This window comes from Vicugna pacos, chromosome 2 (assembly GCF_048564905.1).
Source record: "Vicugna pacos chromosome 2, VicPac4, whole genome shotgun sequence".
In the NCBI taxonomy this organism is placed as follows: domain Eukaryota; kingdom Metazoa; phylum Chordata; class Mammalia; order Artiodactyla; family Camelidae; genus Vicugna; species Vicugna pacos.
This window is the reverse complement of record NC_132988.1, coordinates 11,884,774-11,907,620: the sequence shown is the minus strand read 5'-3', so window position 1 is coordinate 11,907,620 and position 22,847 is coordinate 11,884,774. Positions and strand designations below refer to the sequence as shown.

The 22,847-nt window shown below is 42.7% G+C and overlaps 1 protein-coding gene across 2 annotated transcripts in view; it reads left to right on the top strand.

The window, feature by feature from the left end:
* The window catches only part of TMEM131L (transmembrane 131 like), a 159,179-nt gene that overhangs the window by 93,568 nt on the left and 42,764 nt on the right, over positions 1 to 22,847 (top strand). For both annotated transcript variants that reach the window (XM_072975396.1, XM_072975392.1), the window contains exons 8-17: positions 11,964 to 12,041; positions 12,226 to 12,379; positions 13,810 to 13,868; positions 14,176 to 14,284; positions 15,296 to 15,392; positions 16,009 to 16,162; positions 16,736 to 16,906; positions 18,182 to 18,251; positions 19,338 to 19,455; positions 20,834 to 20,975. In XM_072975396.1, coding sequence (XP_072831497.1) covers positions 11,964 to 12,041; positions 12,226 to 12,379; positions 13,810 to 13,868; positions 14,176 to 14,284; positions 15,296 to 15,392; positions 16,009 to 16,162; positions 16,736 to 16,906; positions 18,182 to 18,251; positions 19,338 to 19,455; positions 20,834 to 20,975 — 1,152 coding nt within the window. The remainder of the gene's footprint in view (positions 1 to 11,963; positions 12,042 to 12,225; positions 12,380 to 13,809; positions 13,869 to 14,175; positions 14,285 to 15,295; positions 15,393 to 16,008; positions 16,163 to 16,735; positions 16,907 to 18,181; positions 18,252 to 19,337; positions 19,456 to 20,833; positions 20,976 to 22,847) is intronic.

The following is a 22,847-nucleotide window of genomic DNA, read 5'->3' as shown; positions in this document are numbered from 1 at the left end:
CATAATGCTCTCTAAGTCCATCCACATTGTTGCAGATGGCAAAATTTCATTCTTTTTTATGGCCAAGTAGTCCCATTGTGTATATGTGTGTATATATGAATGTATACATATACATATGTGTGTGAATATTTACACACACACACACACACACACACACACACATCACATCTTTATCCATTCATCTGTTGATGGACCCTTAGGTTGCTTCCGTATCTTGGCAACTATAAATAACGCTGCTGTGAGCATTGGGGTCCATGTATCTTTTCAAATTTGTGTTTTCATTTTTTTCGGATATATACCCAGAAGTGGAATTGCTGGGTCGTATGGTAGTTCTAGTTTTAGTTTTTTGAGAAACCTCCGTACTGTTTTCCACTGTGGCTGCGCCAGTTTACACTCCCGCCAACAGTGTACGAGGGCTCTCTTTCTCCACATCCTCGCCAGCATTTGTTATTTGTGGTCTTTTTGATGATAGACATTCTGACAGATGGCAGGTGATAACTCACTATGGTTCTGATGTGCATTTCCCCGACGGCTGTCAGTGTTGAGCATCTTTTCACGTGCCTGTTGGCCACCTGCATTTCCTCTTTTGGAAGGTGTGTTTGAATCAAGGACAGACATCTGTACCCTAGGTGGAGAGAGAAGGAGAAAAGAAAAGCTCCCCGGATAGTCCCCGCCCTGTCACCCTGCCCGCAGCACAAGGTCATTGTCTGTCCCCCACCAAGAGGGGAGAGGTAGGCTTGGGGCGAGGGGGCAGGGGTATTTAGTGTTTACTTCCCTTATAACATCCCTCGGTTTTGTACTTTCGACCTGTGGGGCTCACCTGGTAAACCCACGGCCCTGCTACTCTGATGGGAGATGAGCAGCCGTCTAGTGGCCCTCCCTGCTCCTGCCTTCCAGAGCCTGTTCTTTCTCCCGCCAGTCCTGGTGCCCCCTTGTGGATCCGCCGTGGACTGCTGGGGCGAGCTGGAAAGCTCTGTGATGGGTTATAATGATGCTTCATCATCTGCTCCAAAGCCACGCTATGCCCAAGGTTTAAAGTTCCTGCTCTCGTCTGTTTCCCATCCCAGATTCTTTTCACATATCCAAGCAGCTTCCCAGAGCTTTTGTGATGGGATCCAGTAACATAATTAAGATACTACAATTTTTAAAAACCCAGCCTTAGAAGGATGCCGCAACACAGAGGTGTGGAGTGTAGTGAATAAGAAAGCGACTTATAAAACCAGACCACCTACGTAAAAATCTTGGTTCTGAGTGATTTTGGCCGAGTTACCTAACCTTTTTATTTCTCAGTTTATCTATGGAACAGATAATAATAGCCCTCCCTCACAGGAGTGCTGTAGCTCTTGAATAAATTAATACGTGTCAGAAGCTTGGAACCTAGCATCTGGCACGTAGCCAAAGTGCATTTATCACTTAACTTTATAAAGTTTCTGTGTATAAACCCTCTCCTGTTATGAAACTGTCAGGGAGAAATTGAAAATTCAGAGATTCAATTCCTGGCAAGACATGAAAGTTCAAGGCTCAGTCCCATATCAAATTATCTTGGCCTGTGAGTTAACATTGAAAGAATTTGAAGTCCTCCCCTATTCCTTTTTTTTTTTTCTTTTTTTCTTTTTTTGGTCTTAGCCAGAGAGGTTCTCCATGTCTGGTGCGGCTCCTCTCGCTGGAATCTGCAGGGCTTCCCTGGGGTTTCAGAAGTCACAACAGTTCAACTCCAAGTCTTTCTTGAGCCTAGAATCTTTTTGTTTGTTTGTTCTGGTTTTGGTTTGTTTGTTTGGGTGAGTTCATTAGGTTTATTTATTTTTTTAATAGAGGTACTGGGGATTGACCCCAAGACCTCATGCATGATGAGCACGCACTCTACCACCGAGCTATACCCTCCCCTCCAAGCCTAGAGTCTTTTTTTTTGGTGGTGGTGGGGGAACTAGATCTATTTATTTATCTTTAGAGTAGGTACTGGGGGTTGAACCCAGGACCTTGTGCATTCTAAGCATGCACTCTATCACTGAGCTGTACCCTCCCCTCCAAGCCTACAATCTTAATAGGACACACAAGAATATTATATTACCAACCTTACATCCACTGACTTTGGAAAATGTGCCCCCCATCCCAGCCCTCAAGGCACTAATCCTGAGAGGAGTTGTTCCCAGGGCTTTGTCTTTGCCGGAGAGAGGGATGCAGGATGGAGAGAGGGCAGCACCTTGGTTTCAGCTTCAATTCATGCCCGTTGTTCTTAGTCCAAGACCTTTGCCCTTAAACTCCACGGGCAGAGGTTGCCTGTGGGAGGAGGGGGTGGGCACTCATTTGAGGAGGAGGCACTCGTGCAGGTCACCTCCTCTCTTGGGGACTGGCGCCTGCCTTATTCTGGTCTGCCCTCGGCATCAGGACTTTGTGGTGGCGGCAGCCTTGTCCCCAGGTGTTTCCCATCCCAAATTCTTTTCACGTATCCAAGACAGCTTCCCGGAGCCTTTGTGATGGGATTCACTGACAGGATTAAGATACTTCAATTTTAAGAAGCCCAGCCTTAGAAGGATGTGTAGTGTCTGTCCTCTCCTTTCTGCAGGGAGCCCCTGTTTCTGGCACTTCTGTGCTGAGTGGTACCCAGGCTCTGTTTAGGGATGCAGCTCCTGCAGCATCTGCGGGCGGGCACGAGACCTGGGCAGGACAGGGTTTTTGTTGCCTCTTACCTGGGACTCACTGAGGCTTCTGCAACCTGCTTCCTAGGGAAGGTTTTGCCTTTCTGTCCTGCGTGTTTCAAGTGGAGCGTTGTTTGCTGCAGATTCCTGGCGGGGAGCTACTGTTGACACTTGGGGAGCTGGGGCCCTGTGGGGGTAACACCTTGGCCCCGAGCCACTCACTCCTCCTTTCTCTGCCGTCTGCACTCTGCCTCCAGGTTGTACTTGTCTCCTGTCCCCTCTTCCTTTCAGGGAGGCTCGGACGAGTTTCTTGCTGTTTAACTAGCTCCTTTTGCTGGTCTCTTTTTTCTCTAGCCACTTGCAAGCTGCTACTGTTTGCTGGACTGGTGCGATCCTTTTTTTTTTTTTCCCCAACCTTTTCCTTTACTTTTTGGTCTAGATCTATTTTTTTCCCCCTCTGGGTGTTCCTCTAGACATTTTCTTGAGTTCTCCCAAAGCAAGGGAGATCCAGTTGATAACATCCTGTGTCGGCTGTATCCCTGCTGTGGAGACTCTTACACTGGAGACACTCTCCCATTAGACGCACGTGTTACGTCACGGCTAGGGTCAGTCGTCTTGTCCTGCTGGCTTCCCCTTTAATGAGCTTCCTCGTTGCCATGTCTTCTCTTAGACTGAGTCCGAATTCCACAAACTTCTCAAGCATGTTCCCGCAGGGCGCAGGCAAGGACCGTGTCCCCGGGCGCTGTGCTCTGAGCATCCTCCTCTGATCCTTGCTCTCTCCCAGCCTGTCTGGAGGTGCGGTAGCCCTTGGCAGAACTGTCTCAGTCTTTGGAGATGCACGTAGGTCCTCTCCTTGGAGATTGCTCTTACTGTGGGTTCTGAACCTGGCTTTAAAAGTGTGTTTCTCCAGAGTTCTTAGCACTGAATCCTGATTCCTTCTGGGGGAGCAGTTCCAGTCTGTGGAGATCTTGCTTGTCTGTCTTTTTGGATTTTTTTTTTTTAAAGCTCAAACAAGCACAAAGCGACAGCTCTTTCATTTCAGTTGGATTCCAGGATTCAAGATCTCCTTTCCTGTTTCAGCTCTGTCTGGTTTTTCCTGAAGACATCAGCTTTTCTCTCTGTCTCTGGCTTCATCAATCTGCTTCTTTTTTTTTTTCCCCTCCTTCCTCTTGTTCTAAAAGGAAGAATAGAATGCAGTTTCCTCCTATTAGGAAAAATGACAGGGACTTTTTTTGTTGTTTTGTTTTGCTTTTGATTTCTTTTCTAACCTTCCAACACCTCTTGGATTTCCGGAGTGAGTCTGATTTTTCCAAGGATAGCCCTTAGTGGTGGTTGTCTTTGTGCTGGCAATAATTTTGTCAAATTGCTTCTCTGACTCAACCCAAGATGACAGCGTATCTCCTTAATAAGGATATCCTCATTGCTGCTTTCTTTATAAAATCTGCCTCTTCTCTGTGTAGCTGTCACTTTGGACCTGGAAAATCAGAAGTGGCTGTTAGCGCCTAGGTGATGAATGAATATAGAGCTGGTGAGTTGGAGAGGAACTTTTGAGTCTGTGGCCCAACCACGTGAATTTAAAGCAAACCCTTGCACATTTCCGACTCTTGGCCATGGAACAGGATTTGGAGCAGCCTGTCTACACTGGTTGCCTGGAGTTGGACCCAACACAGTTTCTTTAAGATCTAGCTATAGAAGCAGCAGATAGTATTCTGGAAGCTCTGTTTTGAGGAGAGCCCTGACGGGGACATTTTTCTGTTTTTGTTTTCTTTTTCTTTTTTCTTTTTGCCCCTCTCTTTTCCCTTTCTTTTCCTGTGGTAAAATACGCATAACACGAAATTGACCATTTTGACCGTTTTCAGATGTCCAGTCCAGCAGCATTCATTATATTCACATTGTTACACCACCGTCCACCTCCAGAACTTTTTCATCTGCTCAAACTGAAACTCTGTCCCCATTGAACAGTAACCCCTCGTCACCCCCCTCCCCTAAGCCCCTAGCAACATTATTCTACTTTCTGTCCCTGGCTTTGACTGTTCTGGGTCCCCGCATGAGTGGAATCTTACAGTATTTGTCCTTTTGTGACTGACTTACCTCCCTTAGCATGGCTTCAGGGTTCATGCGTGTTGCAGCAGGTGTCAGAATTGCCTTCCCTTGGAAGACTGAGGAATTATGCCACTGTTCGTATATCCTGAGTTTTGTTTATTCATTCATCCATCCGTGGATTTCGGGATGTTTCTACTTGTCTACTGTGTTACTGCTGCTGTGAATATAGGGGCCCAAATACATGTTCGAGTACCTCCTGTGACTTCTGGGTGTACGCCCAGAGGTGGAATTGCTGGGTCATGTAATTCTGTGTTTAGTTTTTGAGGAACTACCATCCTGTTTTCCACTGCAACGCCCTTTCTGTCCTCGCCTCCTCCTTGCCATGACTGCTTAGGTCAGGGCTGTGCTGTGTGGCTCAAGGTCAGACCATGGCGGCCGGCATAACAGAGGCCGAATTTGTGCCGTGCCAAGCCGGGCGCAAGGGCTGAGCCAGGCCTGCAGGGCCCACTTGCCGTTTGCTTGAGGCCCAGCATCACCCGACAATATAAAAATAGCCGCTGAGGGGGAAAGTGTAGCTCAGTGGTAAAATGCATGCCTAGCATGCATGAGGTCCTGGGTTCAATCCCCAGTCCCTCCATTAAACATAAATAAACCTAATTACCTTCCTGCCCCCCAAAACAAAATAGCTGTTTGCCTTTGGATAGAGCCCTTATGTGCTGCATGACTGACCAAGGTGGAAGCTCGCACTGCTGTCCTGAAACTGCTGGCCAGATTATGGTCGTTGAAAGCCAGCTGCCCAAGTGTAAAAGCCAGGGTGTTGCCCAACACGGACCACTGCCCCTCAGTCCGACCAGAAGTCCCGGTATCTCAGGGTCCACTCCATCTCCAGGCTACTGTCTTGTCTTTCACAGTTTCTGGCACATTTCAGGGGGTGGGGGCAGGTGGGAGATGATGTGCAGTAAAGGACGCTTCTCCCTCTTTTTGGGTTCTGAACCAATTATAAAACAAGACGAGAAGAATTTGAAGCATTTAAGAAAAAAAAATCCCTTGTCTTGGAAACCAAAGGATTGGGGAAGAGGAGTTTCCCTTCTGACAACTTTGATGCGGGGGGAAATGCTTCTGAGAAGCATTTAAATTACTTGTTGAGGAATTTTCCTAATTTAAGGCATAAAGTGCAAATGAACAAGTAAAAAGAATGCTCCTTTTTGAGGGCCTGCTTGAAGGCTCTGGGATTGGCGTGTGTATCTCATTTAATGCTCGTAATGTGACTTGTGAGTCCTAAACTCTTGTGTTATCCAAGAGGAAGCTGAGGCTTGAAAAAAGTGGGGACTCTCCCCAAAGTTCACAGCTGGGGCCTTATCTTGAGTCTGGGTTGACTGCAAAACCACTTGGCCACACTGCCTTTTCTTTCTTCCTTCCTTCCTTCCTTTCTTTTTTTTAATGAGGGGAGGTAATTAGATTTATTTATTTATTTATTTTAATGACGGTCCTGTGGCTGGAACCCAGGACCTCATGCATGCTAGGCACGTGCTCTACCACTGAGCTAAACCCTCCCCCCACCAACACTGCCTTTTCTAAAAAGATGTGGATAAGGGAAAATGTGTTGCATGTGCTTTACACATTTTCCCCTTAAAACAAATCAAAAAATTCATTTCCACCAGTTCCTAGGGTTTTACAAATATTTTAGTGAGTGAGTCTGGCAACGTAGGTAAATTTTGTTTTCGGTGGTTAAATAGCTGAGATATAGAAGGTTAGTGGTAGTGGTGAGGGTGGAAACAATTGCTGTTTATAACATGAGGGTGGAGCAACTATACAGTGCTTACTAATAACTTAGCTGAGCCTGCCTCTTATGCAGGAAATACTAAATTAAGAGTTTGATTTAAACAACAAGGCCCTACTGTACAGCACAAGGAACCATATTCAGTATCTTGTAATAGCCTATAATGAAAAAGAGTATGAAAAGGAATATATATATATATAACTGAGCCACCATGCTGTACACCAGAAATTAACACAACATTGTAAAATGACTATACATCAATAAAAAAAAAAAGAGTTTGGTTAAAAAGTGTGAGTGTTGTGTGGAACGGACCCAAGAAAGCACTCATTTTTTTTTTAAATTTTTAATTTTTAATATATATATATATATTCCTTTTCATATTTTTTCATTATAGGCCGTTACAACTTTCTGAATATAGTTCCCTGTATTATACAGTAGGACTTTGTTGTTTGAAAGCTCTCATTTTACACAGAATCATTTGCTGTGTAGAATGTACTCTACATAGTGCCGTGCATGTGGGCCACTGGCTGGGATGGTCACGTGGCTTATTTGGGATCATGTTCCCACTGAGACACACGTGGGCCTGAGAGATTTATCTTTGTAGGGCCCTCTGAAATTTAGCATTCAGAATTGTGAAAGGGAGAGAAATGTCTGAGAAGAATAGAATCTCAGGTTGGGATTTGTCTAAGTGAGTCGTTTGTATTTCATAAGTTACATTCCTTAAATGAAAGGTTTTCATGTGTGGTCGTAACTGTGAACACCCTAATTTCAAGACTCTTGTTCATTTCTGTCTGGATTAATGTATTCTAGATTCTCATCTGCTCTTGTTGGGGCGTGATTTACTCTTGTTAATGAAAGGCATCTCAGATGACTTAGAACTTTAAGCCTGTCATTTTCTTTCCTATTTAATTGCACAGAAACAGCCCCCACCCCCCCAATCACATTCTGCCCCTCGCCTGGTACACGAAGACCAATTTTTAAAATTTTTTTGAATTTTTTTAATTTAAGTATCATGAGTTACAATGTGTCAGTCTCTGATGTACAGCATAATGTCCCAGTCATGCATATACATACATTTATTCGTTTTCATATTCTTTTTCGTTGAACGTTATTTTAAGATATTGAATATAGTCCCTGTGCTATACAGAAAAAATCTGTTTTTTTTAATCTATTTTTATATATAGTGGCTAGCATTTGTAAATCTCATTCTCCCAAAGTTATCCCTTCCCACCCCCTTTCCCCCGATAACCATAAGATTGTTTACGATGTCTGAGAGTCTGTTTCTGTTTTGTAGATGAGTTCCTTAGTGTCTTTTTTTAGATTCCACATATTAATGAGATCATATTTTTCTTTCTCTTTCTGACTTATTTCACTTAGAACGATGATCTCCAGGTCCATCCATGCTGTTGCAATGGCATTATTTTATTCTTTTTTATGGCCGAGTAGTATTCCATTGTATAAATATACCACAACTTCTTTATCCAGTCATCTCACAAAGACCATTTTTCAGCAAGTAGAGAAAGGTGGTTTTTTCCTCTCTTTTATCCAATCCCCTAAACTCATACGCCTTCACCACAAAATCATGGCAACACATGTTGTATGAAAGGAGTTTTAATAGTGCTGTCATCTTGACTGTTGCATTATCTCTTGGTGTGCTTTTCTAAGGCATATTTTCATGTTGAAGAAAAGTACCTAGGAGAAGTAGACTTGGCCTGTTCTGATTTACTTGGAAAAAATACTGATGACTTATGTTAAAAGACCTTCTATTTTTTTGTTTGTTTTGCCACTAACCAACTGTCTGACCTTTGATAAGTCATTTAACCCCTCCAAACCACATTTCCCTCCATCTTCTAAAAGGGAATAATACCATATCCTTATGGGAAAACTACTGAGGAATTATTCTTCCTTTTAGCCATAAAATTCATGAGCTAATTTGTTACAATAATGTGGGAGATTTCCAAAGTAGAGAAGTAGATTTTTGTTTGTTTTCCTTTTATAATCGGCCTAGGCACACTTTTGCATAAGAAGTGTCCTACCGTCCAAACAAATGTGCTTGGCTGGGGCCCTTTCAGAGAGAATTTGTAATCCCAGCGTGTGTGCAGTTGCCCCAAGTGCCTCATGTTTTAGTTCTAGTTTTCCTTTTTAAGTCAAGATGGCAATACTTTTGTTCTCTTGGGAGAGGAAGACATGGAACATTTAAATTTCTCTGAGAAAAATCAGCATGCTTCAAGGGCAGTTTGGAGGTGCTGGAACTCCCCCTTGTGGGATTCTGAAATATGTTGTACAGCAAATGAAACAATATTGTTGTTTGTTTTTGTTATGTTCCCAGCTAATAGAAGAATCTTACTTAACATGGCAAATTCTTAATTCACTCATCCAGAAATTTACCGAGAATGACGAAATAGAAAGTTTTAAAAGATATCAGATAACTGTGCAGATAGGATTTTTAGTCGTGTTCAGAAGCATAATTTTGAACTTTTAACATTATTTCAATATTTGGAGAAAAACTTTTTAGGCAAGAGAATTGCCTGTCAGATAAGACCTTATAGTTAAGTTGTTGTAGATCAAACAAAACCCAACTTAATTATAAATGATACGTTGACAGTGTATTGATATGGGTTTTTCTTTAAACTTCTTCTGTGAAGGTTTCAGATCAGAAGCACATGCCAAGTAGCAGGTTTTGATACACACTTTTATTTTATAGCCATTGATTATTGTTTTTTAGTTTCTTGCCCCTTTCAGGCTGACCCTTTGCAGGTGACCATCGGTGGCTGTGCGCCCACTTCTCAGTCTCCAGCTGTCTGCTGAGTGCCGGTTAAGTGGTAGGCATCGTGGTAAAAGCGTCAGACAGGGTGCTTACAGTCTGCTGCGGCAGGCAGACCTTGAGCAAGTTGTGACGTTGTAATGAGGGGTGTTACAGAAGGTCAGGTGAAAGCTGCTGTGGGTGTAGGTAACGGCACTTAACTGAGCTGTGGTGTCACGGATGACCTCCCCGAGAGGGAAGGCTAAGCTGGGACATGAAGGATGAATCAGGTTTTGTTAGGCAGAGGGGAGGGTAGGTTGGAGATGTGAGTTCTGAGCCAAGGAACAGAGGCTGAAAGTAAAACAGAGCAGAAAGGAGACCAGTGAGGCTGGAGTGTAAACAGGGAGGTGGATCCTGAGGTTTATGGCTACAGTTAAGGATTTGGGACTCTGGCCAAGCTGGGAGTCTTTGAAGGGTTTTAAGCCGGTAGTGACATGACCTGCTTTGCTTATTTGTAAACTCATTCTTGATGCAGAGTGGAGAGTGGAGTGAGGAGGGCAGAGGTGGACACGGGGAGACTGGGAGGAAGTTACTGCACAGCTTGCCTGCATCTTACCACTTCCCTCCCACTCGGACAGGGCTCTGTGAACTTTTTCTGTAAAGGCCCAGAGAGTAGTTATTTTTGGCCTTTTAGGCCATGTGACCTCTGTTGCAAGGACTCAGCTCTGCCGTAGACAGTGTCCAAGAGAAAGAGCATGGCTGTGTTCCAGTGGGACGTTATTTACAAACACAGCCAGCAGGTGGGGTGTGGCTCGCGGGCATGGTTAGCCGACTGACCCCTGATCTTGAGGGTCCTTCTTAGGAATGAAGAGAAGTGAAGGGATTCGAGGCTCTGCTGAGGAGGTGCAGCCAGGATTCCTCGGTTGGCGGATGTGTTTGAGGAGGGCGAGTGAGGAGGTGGAGTGAGGTTGGTTTTCAGGTTTCTGGCTTAAACCCGATGTGAAGGATGGTGCAGAGATGGGGCCCACAGCCAGCTGGCTGTCGCGGGGTGTGTGAGGATCCAGACGGGTGCCCCGTCGTTGGTTGGACACGTGGGTGTGCAGAGAGGTCTGAGCTGGTGAGGTGAGTGTGGGCGGTCCCGCGTGTCGCAGATTCCCGCAGGGAGAGTGGTGAGGGCAAAAGACAGGATCCAGACTGACTCCAGCCCCTGGTGGACAGAGCAGGAGGAGCCGGGGAAGGAGAGAAGCCAAGAGAAGGAGAAGCTCCTCATGGCATCATGCTGGGGAGAAGGGTCAGGAAAAAGAGAGGTTTCTACTGGATTTGGGCACCAGGAAGTCATTTATAACTATGCTCAACACAGTTTCAGGGACTAGTGGGCTTTTTTCGGTTTATGTCTTTGATGTGGGACTTATTCACATAAAGACAAATTTAAAAATCCAGCTTTTAAGACTTGAGGCTCAGTTTACAGATGTTTATTACCCATGTAAGTGTAGCTGATAGTCGCAATTTTGCAAAGAGCCGTTGGTTAACATTGGGGTCGGTTTATGAGCTGGGTTAAACTCATTTTTACTACACTTTACAATGTAATATGCTGTGGTCCCTTGGCACCTGCCGGGGATTGGTTCCTGCACCCTGGCTTGGATACCAAACTCCGAGGATGCTCAAGTTCCTGACCGTCAGCCCTCTGTATCTGCCGGTTCCGCATGCACAGAACTGAGGAGCAACTGTGTTTTATTCTCGTTTAGTACTTTCATTGCTGGATGACAGTAGTAGTCATTAAAAAATGTGTTTTTATATAATGTACTTAGGTAATCCTTATAAATCTAACAAATTAAACCCAATTGTGGTGATTCTACTTAAAACTGAATCAACTGGACACCCACAGTTAAGTCAGCCAAAGCTTTGGGGAATGCCTTCTTACCTGGCTGAGATTTCCTGGTGTTCTGACTGTGACTGCCAGGCCAGGTGGCTTTTTGGTCATCGCTATGCCAGACACGTCAAATGAACAAAAGGGGAACTCTCCGCTGAGATCCTTTAGATTCACGTGCTGCACCGCCTGCCTTTTGTGGGTATTTGCCGTCTGCTGCCCCCACCCTCCCACCCAAATGGCTGTATCCCCTGATTGGACTTTGCGTTTCCTCGTCTTCAAAATATGCCGGTATTATCCCACATGGCGGTTAAGATCTTTGAACGTCTCGAAATTCTACATTCTTTTCATATACTTTTGTCTCTTCAACCCACATCCCTTCCACATATTAAAAATGATAGCCAGGTGAACTTTGGGCGTCTCTGGTTTTCTCATGGCTTCTAAGGTCATTCTAGTGATGGGAGGCTGACGTGAGAACTGTTGATTGGCTCTCCCTGGGTGACCCTACTTTTAAATAAAAGCAGACTCCTACGCAGGAACAGAATGTTTAGAAAGTATAAGAAATACCAAATTACAGTGTTCCTGTGTATGTTTAGAAATTATTTATCTGCTTGTTGCCATAATAGGAATTTTCATGTCACCCAAGGGTGAGCTTATGATTTCCATTAGAAGTAAGCTCAGTGACAGGACAGATTTTTCTCTATTTTATTCACTACTGTATTTCCAGTAATAGAATTATACCCAGCATTTAGCAGATACCGAAATTTGTGTTGAATAAATAAAATGAATGAATGAATGTAATTTCTAAATAAATGATAGATTGTTTACTGTTTATACTAGATTGAACCTTTTGCTTCCTTTTAAGTTCTTTCCCCCCCTCTTTTTTTCTTCCAGGCAGAAACCACTAATACTAGCCTCTTACAGGTGCAACTGGAATGCAGTTTACATAATAAAGTGTGTCAGCAATTAAAGGTAAAATGAAAAATTGTGTTTTCTTCCTGGGTTCCTTCCTGCCTCTTTGTTTAAAAATAAATGTTCTGTTCTCAGAAATGCACACGTCCTCACCATAAATGCCCTCCCCACCGTAGAATTCGAAATAAAAAAATTTCAGATTTTTTTTGAGTTTTTCCTTTCTTTCCCATCCCTCCGATCTCAGAGTTGTTACGTGGAATCTGACGATGTTTTACGGCTACAAATGAGCATAATTGTGACAATGGGAAACTCCTCCAAAGAATTTGAAGAAAACACACAAGATTTGTTAGATCATCTCTCTATCATTTATGTAGCGACAGATAAATCTGAGACTTCAGGTAAGGTGGAGTCTGAAAATTTCTATTCTATTTTGATCAACCTGCATCATGATTCTCTACCATCTGCTTGCAGATTGTATCACTGCAGTGCAAAAGAGAGAGCCTTTGCCTTCATTATGAACAGCTTCCAATAGTAGCTGGTTCTCAGCCTGCATCTGCTAGTAAGGCCGTAATAGTTTGGAGTAAATTGAACGTTAACTGCAAACCATTCTGCTCTTCCCTGGGAATAATTTTTCTTGGAGTTCTGGAGAGAGTGAACAAGTCAAATGGGCACTGCAGCGTAATACAAATATTCACGAAGTATTTGAACTCCTCTGTCTCTTGTTACAGTTTTACTGATTGGCAGCAGCTCAGTTGACCGTATCATACTGTTTGTATTTTTAATAGTTAATTGGGGGGAGGGTACAGCTCAAGTGCTAGAGTGCATGCTTGGCATGCACAAGGTCCTGGGTTCGATCCCCAGTACCTCTGTTAAAAAATAATAATAATAAAATAAAATAAATAAAAACCTAATTACCCCCCTTCCAAAAAAATAGTTGATTGGATGCTGCTTGTTCCTGTGTGCCCGACAGGTTACAGCAGTGCAGATTTTAGTGTTTATTTCTATGCCTTTTATCTCTGAAATTGTGTGTTTCAGTTACTTACCAAAAATAACCTAGTTTATCAGTTTGAGTTTCTAAGAGATTTTGCAGGAGACACATACTATGTGATCTGTGACATTTATTATGTAGGGTTTGCTCTTACCCAGTGGTTATCAATGCTGTTTGTTGTGGTGTGTGTGTGTGTGTGTGTGTGTGTGTATACACATACACATTCAGAGAAATGGTCCCAGAGTGTCCTTTTACATTGGCAGTCTTAACTCTGTCCTTCCCAGTCCGCAGATTTAGTTGTGTTGTAGTCAGGGGTCAGCAGGAAAGCTTCCTGCCCTTGGGTTCACAGTTCTTGGTGATTCCCAGAATGTCCAGGTGGACCTCAGTGTAGAGAAGACCCCTGTCCCATGAGGAGCACTTCTCTTGGGGAGGATGAAAAGGAAGGCTGCATTTTGAGATCCCAGGGTTTTGTTTTTCCTGAGTGGAAATAAGGAAATGAGGGGCTGTCTAATCAGCAGGAGGACCTGGCTTTATTTGAAACTGTCCAGTTGGTTAGTTTCATCCAGGGGAGTCATAATACGGCCCTGAAGTTAGACTTTTTCTATGGGTAGTTCATCATTCAGAGAGCCTGGGGTGGTAGGTCAGTCCTTTTGCCACTGCCCTTTCTCTTGTCACTTAAAAGAATATCCAACAGAAAGTAGCTCCTCATTTCAATTTTAGTGTTGAAGAACGAGTTACGTTTTTTAATAGAAATGTGTAATGTGATATTTTAACTACTGTGTGAAGGGGTGAGAAGATGGTCCTTTGTTTTAATCTCATTTCTCTGATTCTTTTGGGCAGATGATTCGGCGGTAAATATGTATATATTGCATTCAGGAGACAGCCTTCTATGGATACAGGTAATTGTAAATGCTTGCATGGGGTGGATTTTAAACTTACAAGTGTATATGGCATTGCAGAACATGAGGATTTTTGAGGAAACACTTGTCTCTGTTCTCTTCTGCAATGATTTAAACCTGTTTTCGCTGCTTGAACCCATGTTTGGACGAAGGTCGTCTGCACCCCTTCGTCCTGTTACAGGCTTATCTGCTAAGTGGTTGTGGTGTACACCAGTCTGAGCTACCTAGTCATTGGAACAGAGTTAATTCAAACCGGATACAGCTTCGCCTGGCTGAGAGCAGTCCTGTGGATTGTTTTTTGTTACAGGATGTCCATCATTTCTCACAGAGAGATGCCCTGTCTCTGCAGTTTGAACCAGTGCTCCTACCTACTTCTGCAACAAACTTTACAAAAATTGCTTCTTTTACTTGCAAAGGTACAGATTTAAAAAATACTGAAGGTTGTCTTTGTGTTTTGGGGTATCTAGCTGTTAGGATGGCCATTCTTTCTGTAAAATGACTCCCAGCTACAGCTTAGGCAAGGTTGTAAGAAATGAATGGGTTTGGTTTCAGTTCCACAGCCTTGGTAGTTCTGAGATAGCATGATGGAAGAAGTGATTGATGCTACCACTTTTTTTGGTGGCGGGGAGGAGGTAATTAGTTTATCTGTTGATTTATTTAAATGGAGGCACTGGGGATTGAACCCAGGACCTCGTGCATGCTAAGCACACACTTTACCACTGAGCTATGCCCTCCCATTGGTGGTGTGGCTTTCATTCTGCTACATGTGTAGAATTTTGAATTTGTAAACCATCACTCAGTTGGCGATTTGAAAGACCAGGTTGCAAATGCATCTGATGGACGTGCTGCTTTTACAAAGAGGTGGTGCTGCCCCAGTTTTGTTTCTTTGTATAGAACGTGGTGCAGACTGACTAGCGCTGGAGTATAAACCTAATCCTTTAGGCTCTTACTTAGAGTTAAAAATATTTCTGTAAAGAAATGCAGATAAACATAAAAACAAGCCCCACCTCACTCATACTGAAAGATATGCTAAGGCAATAAGTGAGATATAATTTATTACTTAGCTCTGTTGAAGATCATAAAGACTGTTGATGTTCCATTTTGGTAATGATTAGGAAGAAAAAAAGCACTCATATTTTTGACACAGGTATAAATTGATACAGGCTTTTTGGAGGGAAAATTGGTGATCTCTATGAAAATGAATGAACGTACATGTTATGGGCTTTAATCCTTAATTCTACCTTTAGAAATTTATCTGCATATACACTCGTATATGTGTTCAGAACTCTACCTGCAGAAATGTGCATTGTTTGTGCAACAGAGCATCTCCTGACAGGAGACTGGTTACATTGTGGTTTATCATTTCCTTCAGTAATGAAAGAAGAGATACTTACCCTTCACATTTATTTCCTTCTACCTCCAAACAGCTACGTTGTCGTGTGACAGTGGAATGAAAGAAGATGTGAAGGAAACAAAACACGCTCCAACACTAAAAGCCTGCCTCTCCGCTCCTGTGGTTCAAGGGTGGGTTAATTCCACTTTCCCTGGAATCGTATGTTTTTTTTTCCCCTCCCCATCTAAAGATGACTTAAAAATGTAACTGAACTCTGGAGAAAAGGGATGGTTGTACGAAGTTTTAAGACGTTTGCTCTGTGGTGCAGGCTGCGATCTTTTCCCGTGGCCCCTATGTATTTTATGTACAAAAAAAAATTTACAGGTATATGACTGAGACTCATCTGATTCTCTCTTCAGGATTTGCCTTCCCTGCTACAGGCAGTGCGAGGGTGGTTTGCAGAGTGGGAAGGAGGAACCTGAAGGTCTTGTATGGGCTCCGGCCAGGTAGCCAGGTGCAGGGTGGGGGTAGGAAGAAGTACCCCCGCCATGTTTCTGAGTTACTTTCAGGTCCTAGTTTTGCCCTGTGGCCTCTGTGAGCCATCCTGGTCCTGGCCCCATTGCACCCTCTGGCCTTCAGATGCTCCCCCGTGGGCAGGAGAGTTGAGGAAGGTGATGGGTTCCGTCCTTTCCAGCGCTAACGTTCATTTTCTGATGTTCTGTGGTGCTGTTCTTCTTGAATCTCGTGAGATTCTTGTGAGACGGTCTCACACTCAGGGCTGACGGCACGCACGTCTTGTGTTCACAGGTACTTTAGAATGGACTCCTCTGCAACCCAGTTTCACATGGAGACTCACGAGAACGCGTCAGGACTTTGGTCAATGTGGTACCTCAACCATTTTGACCGTAGCATTGTCTTGCATGATGTGTTTGTTTCCAAGGAGACCAAGCACATTTTAAAGGTACACATGGAAGGTACACATGGTACTTTCATCCAAGTTGGAGCCTATTTTAACTGGTTTCAAGTCAAATGCTGTGAACTTGATATTTACAGGATGTAATTTTTACTGATAAATTTTAAAGCAAGTGTTTTTCTTTTCACATTTTCAGAATTACTTTGAGGCTCTCTTTACTTTTTTCAAACTGTTGTTCAAGTAGCTCACAGAGACCAGGATATATCGATTGGAGATATTTGCTATTACCATGAGTTAAAAGTATTGTAAATTATAATTTGTCCTAAAAAGATGATATTTAGTAAAAATAAGCCTGGTTCATGAGGAAAGAGTAGGTTTTTGTAAAATACCACAAATGAAAACTTCAAGATGACTTTTGTGAAATTTAAAAACACTGGCATGTTAAATATTATGTGAGGTGTACCACTTATCTAAAAATATTTCAATTTTTGACCTGGAGATAATTGCATAAAATGGTATTTCTCGAAGTGGAAAAGAACGTTAGTATGATACATTATAATGATTTTAATCCTAACTAGTGGTATTTGGGAAAGTAATTTCTCTTACTTCTTTTCTTTATAGATTCTGAATTTCACTGGCCCTTTATTTCTACCTCCAGGCTGTTGGAAAATATTTTCTTTGAAACTTGCTGTTAAAGACATTGCCATAAATCTATTCACCCATGTATTTCTGACTACCAACATAGGTGCCAGTTTTGTAATACCTCTGCATATTTACTCAGCCCCGACCAAGGTATTGTCCACATGCTATATATGTGTTATGATTTTTGTAATAATGACTGTTTCTTTGTATTAATTTATCTCATGGTGCTTGGATTTTATTGACCGGGTTAAAATGATGTTCTTGAAGGCTATCTAAGGAATTGAAGGACATTATCAGGACAGTCTTAGGTGATAAACTATTTAGATATGGAAATCTTTATTTAGAAAGAATTTCTATTTTTCTGAAGTAATCTGAGGTAATTCTTGAATGAAATAAGACACTGCAAGTTGAAGATCTCTTTCATTTATTTCCAGAATTTATAGAGCAAGGCATATGTGCCTGCTGTAGAAAACACAGTTGAACTTTTAGGGCATACTTGCAATGACTTCAGATAAACTAAATTGTTAACTGCTTTATTTAGACGTCTGGTAAGTGACTCTCAGTTGCTGACAATCCTTGAATATCCTTAACGGGCCAAATCTAAAGCCTGCAAGGGTCCACAGTTAAAATGCTTTCTAAAATCTGGGTCTGTTGTATTTAGTTTAAATCTTAGCTTAAACATGCCTCATTTTTTCTTAATGTTTCTTTCTTTTCATTTAGTTACTGTTATTGCTTCTTTTGGATCCAAGCTATTCTGTATAATGCTGGGTTCTAATTTTTCACTATGAGACATTCATGCAACCATCTTTATGATTTTTCTCACTTACTTAGCGTTGGTGTTTCATAGATAGACATGCCTCATGTTTCGCTATAAGCATAAAGACAGGGCTTCTAAAATGAAACTAAACAAAACGCAAGGTTAATTCCATTCATCCCTATTTTGAGCAGGGGAGGTTTCATAGAAATTTCCTTCTTCCAAATCAGCGATGCTTTACAAGCAGAGTGACCGTGGATGGGAGCAGGCAGGTTGCAGGTGTGTGTGGAAGTTGCCGGTCCGCATTTTCCTAACCTAGGAAGCGGGGCATTCTAATACTAAAGGATTAGAATACAGTTTTTTAAAAACCCTACTAAGAATGTTCTCTTAATTCCGAAGGCAGCCTGGTGTCTGTTGGGCCCAGGGTTTGTCACTCTGGGCATTGATTATGATGATTGATTATGGGCACAGAATCCACTCCCTGTGAGAGACAGGGAGAGCTGTCACTCAAGGGCACAGAAAGCCAGGAATCTGCTTTCTAGTTGTTTGGCTTCTGGTAAAAGGGAAGCTCACTGAGGTGGAGGCCAACGCCAGCTACGCATTTGAGTGCATGAGGGTTTTTGTGTTTAGTGTTGTGCTTTAAGTTATTCATATATTACTTTTCAATCTAGGAAGGGAGTCTGGGTTTTGAAGTGATAGCACATTGTGGCATGCATTATTTCATGGGAAAATCAAAAGCGGGTAAGTATTTTGCCCTTAGGTTTTCTGTAGAACTCTAGTTTGGGGTGGGGTGGGAAGTAGTGAGCAAAATTAGCATCTGTAGATGAAATCATTAGTCCTGTTCACGTAATTGCATCATATTCTATTCTCAAAGAGCATGATCATTAATGGAATGACTTGATACTGTTAAGAATCCTCCAAAAACATCTGAGGTGCTCGGGTAATTAATTCCCCCTTAAAGCGGCGTGTCCTTTTCACGAGGGTTTTCTTCAGACATGTTATTTAAGCATCATAGCAACCTTGTCACGAGGAAAAATTGGAAGATTCTGGTTCCTTTATAAAAGGGCTAACTAGAAGTTGGTAAAAAATAATGTGAAACTGAATTTGAAGACGTCAGGATAGGAGCATGAACGTCTTACAGGGAGCGCTAGTGCTGTGTGAACCGACGGCCAGGGCGTTGAGGTAAAGCCGTCTCTAGGTCTTTCCCTGCCTTTTGGCTTATTAAAAATATTTAACCTAAGGAGAGCATTCTAGTACAGAGATTTCTTTTGGGAGATGCTGATAACGCTCTTCAGCACAGACAAGACAGAATGGATAGGCCAGGAGGGCGTGGTGAGCAGGGCACCAGTTTATAAACTTAAACACACACCTTCTCTCTGCGGAGCCCTGCTGGTGTCCTCTTCTGAGGTTTGCCGTTTGTCCATCAGCCTTCAACAGAGTAAACTGACTCAGATGATGACCAGCACTGACCTGGAGATAGTTTAGCTTTTTAGATTGAAAGCTGTTAAACATGTTCCAAGTATAATTTTAACTTGTTTCAGGCTGTCTCCATGAGCCATGCGTCTTTTATGTTATTACCTTCACATAATTCGATTGAGTTTTGTTTTACGCATGTTTGTTTGAGTTGGTATATCATTTGCCATCGAGTTAGAGGGGCTTTCAGGACAGTAGTCAGAGGAGAGAGGGGGGCACTGATCACTTTACCCGCCTCTCATTTTGAGAAGTTTTGAACACTCAGCCCTTGGCATTACTTACTAAGCAAATTGTGGGGTGTTTTTTTTTTTTTTCTTTGGTACATCTAACTAGTAAATCTGATCTAACTTTTAGAAGATCCTAATTGGGAAGGGAGCCTTTCTCTGGATCGGTCTACCTGGGATGTGGATTCCGAACTTTCAAATAAGTTGTATGAAAGATGGAAGAAATTTAAAAATGGTGATGTCTGCAGGTAGGTCTTCACCCTTCTTCATTTCATTTACTTAGCACTGGGGAGACAGTTCAACCTAGACTTTATTGAAATTTCAGTATGTAATTTTTTAATAATTGAGATTTTTCTCTCCAGCCTCTTATTTTGACAAATTTCAAAGCTCAGAAGAATTGAAATGTCTAGTACAGTGAATATGCAAACGTTCCCCCTCTGGACTCCCCAGTTGTTGACATGTTAGCACTTTTGCTTTTTTCTCTCTCTCTCCGTCCGTATCTATGTGCGCACACACGTTTCCTTTGTGCTGAGTTACTTGAAAGTAAACTGTCAATATCACTTCAGCCTCCAGTACTTTATTAGGGAATAATTTCTTTCCTAAGGAGAATATTCTCCTACATATAACAGCACTGTCATTACATACCCTGCAAACTTCATATTGATACAATTATGTTATCTAACATATGTTCCGTATTCACATTTCCCAAGTTGGCCCCCCAAATATCTGTTACAGTTGTCTTTTTCTTTCTCCTTTTTTTTTTTTAAATCCAGGATCACGCGTTGCATTTGGTGGCCACGTTCCCTTAATTTTCTTTAGACTACTGTCCCCTCCCTTTTCTTCCTTTTTCATCATAGTGATCTTTCAGAGCATCCTAGCCAGTCTCATAGGACATTCAGCACTCTGGATTTTGCCTGTTGCTTCTTTAAGTTTGCCTTCCTGTTAAACGTTCCTGTTAAACGTTCTGGGGAAGAGTGCTGATGACTCGGTTGGCCCTGGTCCTTGTCACTTCAGGCCGCCTGTCAATGTCATTTGGTCCCATTACTGGTGTAGCGCAGTTGAATCCTTTGACTTGCCGTTGTACGTGTGACGGGCCTCTGTCCGTTGTAGGTGTTTTTCCTTTGGCAAGTAAAAAGCTGTATGGGCTGTGATCATTGGAGACCTTGCACATTTCCTGTTCCCTCAGAATGTTTCCCACTGTGATTTTATTAACCATCGATAATCCTTGCCTGGGATCGCTTGTTGAATTGCTGGCTGCAAAAATGGTGGTTTCTAATGATTCACTCTACACTCTTTTTGGGCATCACTGTGGATTTTTTGGTTATTGCCACCATTACCATCATTATTATCTTTGATGCCAACTTGCCCCAAATTTGGCTGAGGGCGTCCTTCAAGGCTCGCTCGTGGGTCCCTTTGACACATGCCCATCATTCTTCGAGCACTTTCTTGCTTTCTAGTAAAACGGGATGTTCCAGGATCATCCTGTACTTGGTCTTCCCCAGACCCAGAAGAAGCCATTTTTCTTTCCAAAAGCCTTTTACTCCTTTTAGGGGGAGTGATATTTAGTGATTTCTCTTTTTTCTGCCCAAGTTATTTTGATGATTTCTTTCTTTATGAATCACCCAGGAGGAGTGTATTAGGAACAACACGGTTTGCCCACTTGAAGCGATCCAGGGAGTCAGAACCCTTTGCTTCCTTCCTGCCTCGCCTGATCCCTCAGCCTGGCATCATGCTGAACTTCAGTGCCACCGCCCTGAGGAGCAGCGTGGTGAGCATCCTCGGTGTCTTTTCATCTCTCCGCCAGGGACACCCCAGCGCTTGGGTTTTTACATTACCAGAGTCTTTCCACCTTGAAATGCTGCTTCAGAACCAGAATTCTTTTAAATTTAAGAGACACACACCTACCACTCAGCCCTTAAAGTTGGAAGGTGTCCAAGTAAGGAATAAAACTCTGAAACAGACTGGAAGTGCATAAAAGAAATACATTTTATGAAGTCTGTGTTCAATTCAAAATCTGCCAGCTGAGCAAGTGTTCAGCTGCCCACCACAGAGAATCGTGACTGACACAGGCCTCGGCAGGTGTGAGTGGGTGCGGCGCTCACTGGGAGAGGTCTGGGAAGCGGCTCGGTGATGCCTGCTGCCCCGCCATCCTCATCCTCGGCCGCTGGCTCCCGACTGTGGGCCTCTCTCCCCCAGCAGGGGTGGTGGGGAGGGCGGGCAGAGGGAAAGAAGACGCCAGCAGACCTGAGTTTTTGTCTCGTAAGCCTCCTTGCCCAAGAGCTAGATCACACGTGGTCTGAGTAGTAAGTTACACTTATTCAGGTGCTTGTTGAGTTTCTTAGGACATCCTAAAACCGCTTGTTTTTTTTTTTTCAGTATATACATTTTTGTTGAAGTACAGTCAGTTGACACAATATTGTGTCAATTTCTGGTGTACAGCACAATGCTTCAGTCATATAGCAACAAACATATATTTGTTTTCATATTCTTTCTCACCATAAGTCACTACGAGACGTTGAATATAGTTCCCTGTGCTACTAAAACTGCTTTTTAATGAAACTTTTATTTTGAAATCATTTCAACTTGGAGAAAAGTTTCAAGAGGGGACAAGACCTCCCCATTGCCCTTCACGAAGATGCATCCATCTCTGACGTTTGCCACACTCGCTCCACGGCTTCCTCTCTCTTTCCACACACACGCATTTTTAGGGGCCACTTGAGAGGGCCAGACGTTATGCCTCCACCTCTAACTACTCCTCCCGTGTGAATTTCCGTAGAGCAACATCTTCTGACGTGTCAGAGGATAATGATCAGAATCAGAAAATGTAACATTAATCATAATAACGTTCTCTCACCTGCAGTCTGCCTTCCAGCTCTCCCAGTTATCCCACCAGCAGGCTTCGCAGCTTTTTTTTTGTCCTGGCTGGGGGATCCAGGATCTCTCAGGGCTGGTCAGGTGGCTTCCCCTTCTTGGATCTTTCTTAGTCTCTCTTCTCGGAGCACACTCTTTTTTTTTTTTTTTCCATTTTTCAGTTTTATTAGGTAGAATTGTTACAATTTGACTGCACATATACCATATATTGCATGTAAATACATATACACGATATACTGCACATATTTTAAAAATTTACATGTATGTACTGTTCATTGTTTCTAAGAACGTTTAAAGCTTTAGCTTTTTAAGCTTACATATTTGTCAGTGGAATAAAGCCAACCACAAAATAAGAATTAATTCAGAAAGACACATACAGCCCACTATTAACAGCAACATTATTTATAAGTGCCGAGATATGGAAGCATCCTAAATCAGTAGGTGAATGGATAAAGAAGATGCAGCATATATATGTAATGGAATACAGCTCACCCGTAAGAAGGAAGGCTATTTTGCTATTTGCAGCCCTTCATAGACTTTTTTTTTTCCTCTTCAAAAACCAGAATTGTATAACTGGCATAAACATTTCTACTGCATCAAGAGAACAAAATACCTAGAAATAAACTTAACCAAGGAGATTACCTGTACTCTGAAAACTGTAAAACACTGATGAAGGAAATTGAAGATGACACAAAGAAACCGAAAGAAATCTTGTCAGAGCACAGACACTTTTGAGGCGTTCAGGCCATCTGTTCTCCATGCTGTCCAT